This window comes from Boleophthalmus pectinirostris, unplaced genomic scaffold, assembly GCF_026225935.1.
Source record: "Boleophthalmus pectinirostris isolate CB_2022bp ecotype Guang Dong unplaced genomic scaffold, ASM2622593v1 HiC_scaffold_4, whole genome shotgun sequence".
Classification (NCBI taxonomy): Eukaryota; Metazoa; Chordata; class Actinopteri; order Gobiiformes; family Gobiidae; genus Boleophthalmus; species Boleophthalmus pectinirostris.
Window position 1 is genome coordinate 10,406,797 of NW_026571353.1, and position 6,000 is coordinate 10,412,796.

Genomic DNA, 6,000 nt, shown 5'->3' on the forward strand with positions numbered 1-6,000 from the left:
AGAGAGGGGTAGAGACAGAGAGAAAGGGGGAGGAAGAGACAGAGAGAGGTAGAAACAGGGAGAGAGGTGAGAGAGGTAGACAGACTGAGAGAGAGGTAGAGACAGAGAGAGAGAGAGAGAGAGAGAGAGACAAGGAGGGGGGAGAGAGAGGTAGAGACAGAGACAGAGAGAAAGAGAGAGGGCTAGAGAGAGAGAAAGAGATAAGAGAGACAAGTAGGGGGGAGAGAGGTAGAGCCAGACAGAAGGAGAGGGAGGGAGGAAGAGAGAAACAGAGAGAAAGCCAGACAGATAGAGATAGAGAGAAAGGGGAAGAGCTGAAGAGAGAGAAAGAGAAAAAAAGAGAGGGAGAGAGAGGCCACTACTGTTATCTATAGCACACAATCCCAAAACGCATCTGTGTGTGCTGCTAAAGGTAACACAAACACACAACATAGAAATACTATTTAACATTATAATATTTAAATGAAGACCAGTTACACTTTTGCGTCAACACGTCCCACACAACATAATTCATGTCACAACACAATCATCAAGCGATCTGTGTGTTACAGCAACACAACAACATCACAGCATCAACACAAAACTCCAAACTATTATCTATTTCAGGTCAAAGAAGTTTTAAATTTTGTTCTGAATGTTACAAGAATCTAAAATGTTGGACAGAGGTTTTTCACACTCTGTGGTTTGGTCCCAGTCCCTTCTGGATTCAAACAGAACGTACAAATGATTATAAACTACTATAAAGTCAGCCATTTGTGCACACATACTACACACAACAGGATGTCCCCAGTGTGTGTATGTGCATATCTGTCCCTAATGTGTGTGTAGTGTGCAGATCTGTCTTTGTGTGTTGTGTTGTGTTATAAAGTGCAGTTCTGTCTTTGTGTGTGCGTGTGTGTGTAATGTGCAGTTCGTCTGTGTGTGTGTGTGTGTGTGTGTGTGTGTGTATGTGTGGTGTACAGATCTGTGTGTGTGTAGTGTGTAGATCTATGTGTGTGTGTAGTGTGTAGATCTGTGTCTGTTTGTTTTGTGTTGTGTAGTGCAGTTCTGTGTGTGTGTAGTGCAGTTCTGTCTTTCTGTGTGTGTGTGTGTGTTGTGTAGTGTGTGTGTTCTGTCTGTGTGTGTTGTATAGTATAGTTCTGTCTCTGTGTGTGTTGTGTAGTGCAGTTCTGTCTCTGTGTGTGTGTGTGTGTAGTGCAGTTCTGTCTCTGTTGTGTTGTGTAGTGCAGTTCTGTCTCTGTGTGTTGTGTTGTGTAGTGCAGTTCTGTCTCTGTGTGTTGTGTTGTGTAGTGCAGTTTTGTGCGTGTGTCCTCCCAGCACTCACCCTGAGCTCCTTGAAGAAGACGCAGCTGCGCGCCCACTCCACGATGGAGAAGAGCGTCTGGTCCGCCATGCGGCACATGAGGCTGAAGGTGCTGGGCTTGTCCAGTCGGCCCCTCCCCCCCTGCTCCTGCTGCAGGTGGGTCACGATCTTGTTTTGGACCACCAGCTCGTCCGGGTCACAGCGCAGCAGCTCCAGCACCAGCGGGGGCAGGCTGGGGGGCTGCGGGGACGAGGAGGGGTACATCTCCGGGTAGGGGTATCCCGTCAGCGAATCCGGCGAGCTGGTGTAGTCTGGGCACTCGGCTTTGATCACCCTGCTGGGGAAAGCCGTGTACTGGTACTGGGCGCTGAGGGACACGTGGGACTGCATGGCCATACCCAGCGAGGGCCCGTACAGGTTGGCGTCGTAGTCTGTGGGGGGCAGGGAGCTGGGGGTGGTGGTGGCTGTGGGGGGCAGCAGCGACTTAGAGATGGTGGGGAGGGTGTGGAGGGGCGCGCTGAAGGTGTAGTCGTTCTGCAGCGGGGAGGCGGGAGGCGGGGCTGTTGCCGTGGCGCTGCTCTCCAGTTTGAAGCCGTTGGATCGTATCAAGGCTTTCTTCTGCTGCTTCAAGGCCCTGTCTCGCTTGTACATGGGGCCAAATTTGTTCCTCCCCCCACGCATTCGGTCTGCACGCACCGCTACGACACAAGGAACGCACACACTTAGAGGAGAAAACTGACAATTGTACTTCATAAATACTGTGACATAAATACATATTAAAGGTAAATTATATTGTGATGTGTGGGTTACTGTGTCCAAGTATTTTCCCTTGTGGTCAATAAAATCTAAGTCTAATATGTTTTTCCAATTCTAGTGAGCATACAGCTTTTTTTTATCCAGTAACATCAAAAGGCAGAGAATTTTTTTTTTGCAAGGGGCTCGAACAGAAATGCACAAAAATAATAACGATAACAGAAGTTGGGATAATAAACCTTGAAAAACTCATATGACTCTCCAACATTACAAACTATTACCTCATATAAGTATCATTATCTGATTTCAGGAGTAATCCAGTTATTGAAATGTCATGTAAAGTAGTACATCTGATTTCTTTCTGATTAGTCACAGAAATTATGCAAGAAAATCGCAAACTAATGTGGCAAATATATAAAATTGAAAGAGAAAAATACATTGATTAATTGGCAAATGTTAATAAGTACTTTTTAATGATCAAATTTATTATGTGCTTGTAAACACACACAAACCAGATCGAATTATTGGGTTATCTGATTACTCCTGTACCCAGTAGTTGCAGAATAGGTTACATACACACTCAAAATCTGATTATGACCACATTTTTGGAGTTACGAAATAAAAAAAATCACATGTGCAAAGCAGAGTCACGTGCTTATTAAATTGTAGTTATTATGCAGTGTAACCCCAAAAAACACGTCTATTGGAGCTATTTCTTGGACATTCGTGCTTCCCTTTTACGGCTGAGAGAAGTCCCATGCATGCCGCGTTCCCTCTCTGCACTCCTCGCTCGCTTGTAGCCTAAATAGCGCTTGATTTAAAACAGGGGAGTCTGCGGAGTTTTATCAGTAAGTCAAGAATGTGTCGTTTTTGTGCTACGGAAGCAGGTGCTTTCTTGCACTGCTGTCTGGGAATATGGCCCGTCCAGAGTCCAGAGTGCACGAGAGGCAAAGAGACCACAAATCACCAGCTAATGTTATGAACGGTGCACCAATTAAAAGTGCACATGGTAAACTTGCACCAAACCGGAACAATGAAGTCGAGCCCTTTTCAAAAACGTACGTCTGAAATTACGCTCCCACAAACCAAAATAATTATAATTAACCTCAACCATTAATTAAAGCAGACAAAATAATCTTACGTTACGCATGAAAATAACTCTTGAGTTGTTTTTATAAATGAAGCTGTTGTGTTGTTTTTGATTAAAAGCTGCGAACAGACAGACTAGCCCTTATCTGCGCCAGGTCGTAGCCAGAGCCCGTAGGTCACGGTCTAACCACTGGAGCGTACCTTCCAGGCGCATCCCGACGTTGAGACATTTCTGGAACCGACAGAATGGACACCTCTTCCGCTGGGTCTTGTCTATTTTACACTCCTGGTTCTCCGCACACGTGTATCGTTTGTTGTTTTGTACTGTCCTCTTGAAGAAACCCTGTGCGCAAAGAGGAGCGATGATGAAGTTAGCATACGCACACAAAAACGCGGTGTACACAGGGACGTCACGATATCAGATTTTAGCATTACGATTATTATGAGGAAGAAAAAAAAAAAAAAAAAAAAAAACATGAGTCAAATCCTTAATTTTCTTTTTGGTCAGCTTTATGACATCAAACTTTCAGACAGATAAAAAAATAATAAAATAATTTACGTTAATTGTATTTTTGGAGTATAGATTCAGACTGTTTTTTTTTTTTTTTTTTTTTTTTTTGCTCGATTACGATTACATTGTGACGATTATCAATTAACTTAATAATCTTGACATCCAAAGATAAAAATAAAATAAAATAAAATGTATCTCCACTACTCTCTGTGCAGTAAAGCGCAGGTACCTTGCAGCTCTCGCAGGTGAGCAGGCCGTAGTGGTAGCCGGACACTTTGTCTCCGCACACGGGACAGAGCTCCTCCAGGTCGTCGTCGTACGTGTACTCCATAACCTTCAGAGTCACACCTGGGGCACGCACAACGCACGCACGACACACATCAGCAACCAACGCAGTGCGCATGGTACACAAAAAGATGGAGCCAACATAGCTGCTGCATGCCACTTTTATAAAGAAAAACATCTTGACGAAATATTTACCGTCTAGTTAAGCAATACACATGCACATACTACTCTTTTACGCTAAAAAAAAAAAAAAAAACATGTAAAGGCCCGTATAGCTTTCTGTGGCGCGTAATGGAGTGATCAGTTTTTACAGCACACAGCTATAATTATGTTGCAATGCGCAGAGAGCCCGTTTACCACTCAACAAAAGAACGCTAAATGGGCCCAATTTCTGTGTGCCTGCTCTTGTCACACGCGTTAAAGGCTCTTGGACACTTCATTTTATTAGCCTGTAATGAAAATTCAATTAAGTGGTGACAGGTATTTTGCCAAGAGCTGAGTATTACCGCAGTAACGTTAAGTGTGTAACAAAGCTAAGGGTCTAGAATCTCATAATGGCTCCATACACATAATAATCTAAGACTGTACAATTATTGGATTATGCTACAAATATGTTTCACAATATTTCTTAAACCGATCCATTAATCACCTTTATTAAATTAGGACTATTACAGTGTTTTTATTTTTATTTTCTTCCTTTTTAGGACGCTTTGAGAATTGTAAAGTATTTTATTTTTCATTACTGTGACTAGATACAGTGACATCAAAATTACAGCGCAGATGAGTTATAGTTGTTTTATATTATCAAACAATAATGCGTGTTTATTAGTGTACAATTTTATAAACGTTATTATAAATGACGCATAAAAGTAGGCTACACCTCGTATTTTAGGCTGTATAACCACGACAAAAGATAACTACTAAAATACTATTGTTTATACGTAATATAAGAATAGTAATTAGCCTATTTTTAGGATTTTAAAAACGTGCGTAAATCGTTTAGCTACGAGCGTAAAAGCCGTGCGTGAAAGGTTTTAGCAGCCATCGTGCTTCACGCAGGTGCACGGACGCAGTCACTAGTGTACCCTGCTCAAAATTCTCACTTCAAATCATTTGGCAGTGTGTAGGTTTATTTAGCCTGCATTTTTAAAAGTCTAACTAGCTGTACTGGTTTGTAATTATGTTATTTTAATTAAAAACATGACATAGTGCTGAACAATAACCACTGGATAATTTGTAAAGGCCAGTTTATATCACAAGACATTGTAAAGAAAAAAATAAATAAATAAATAATACAATTAATTTAGTTCATGGCATTTAATTCTACACATCTATAGGCCTGTAATATTTGTGTACGTCTCATCTGAACGTTGAAGGACACATTGGAGCATTTCTATAATTATTATATTCAACCTATAGTTTATTCTATTTAAGCCTTTAGATTTTTTTAAATTAAAGGCTGTAGGAGAATGATTCAAAAGTATTCATTCACGGAAGGCAGTTTATTATCTGTTTTTATTTTACAAACAGCCCGATCGTGCGTAAATCAGCCAACTATGTCTTTTATATTCATTGAAAATCGCCTATATTTTTGTTTAGTAAAATAAGTAGTGTATAAGATTACACAGGAGGCCTACCTTTAAAGGGTTTGTATCACTGACTGTAAAATCTCCTTAACGCCAAACATTTTACCCGCGTTTAAACTCGCATTGTCTCATTTCCAAACCGCGTTCATTTTCAGTAAATATCAAGTTTTTCTTACCGTGTGTCTTGTCTCCCAGCATTGAGCAGTAGCAGTGGTAGAGATAGTCGTAAACCTGGAGGAGGTGGACCCACTCAGCCTCTCATGGGCAGCGGGCCTCGGGCTTCGGGAAGCTGATAGTTACAAGTCCGGTCCGGGGGAGAGTGTACGGTCAGTTAGTTTGTCCTGTTCGTGGATGGCGTCTATGGCACACACCTGATGATGACCACACAACGGCTCGGAGTGTCCGTCCTACCGCCCGCTCGCTCTTTACTGCTCGCTGCTTATCGCCAACTTTGGCTCCTCGCGTTGCGATTG

The 6,000-nt window shown here is 42.1% G+C and overlaps 1 protein-coding gene across 1 annotated transcript in view; it reads right to left on the reverse strand.

Moving 5' to 3' along the window:
* The window catches only part of LOC110163329 (nuclear receptor subfamily 5 group A member 2), a 30,171-nt gene extending 24,446 nt beyond the window's left edge, over window positions 1-5,725 (reverse strand). Inside the window, exons 1-4 of the mRNA XM_055161610.1 lie at window positions 5,704-5,725; window positions 3,886-4,004; window positions 3,347-3,488; window positions 1,325-2,001 (exon numbers count right to left, since the gene is read on the reverse strand). Coding sequence (XP_055017585.1) covers window positions 1,325-2,001; window positions 3,347-3,488; window positions 3,886-4,004; window positions 5,704-5,725 — 960 coding nt within the window. The remainder of the gene's footprint in view (window positions 1-1,324; window positions 2,002-3,346; window positions 3,489-3,885; window positions 4,005-5,703) is intronic.
* Window positions 5,726-6,000: the final 275 nt, after the last annotated feature.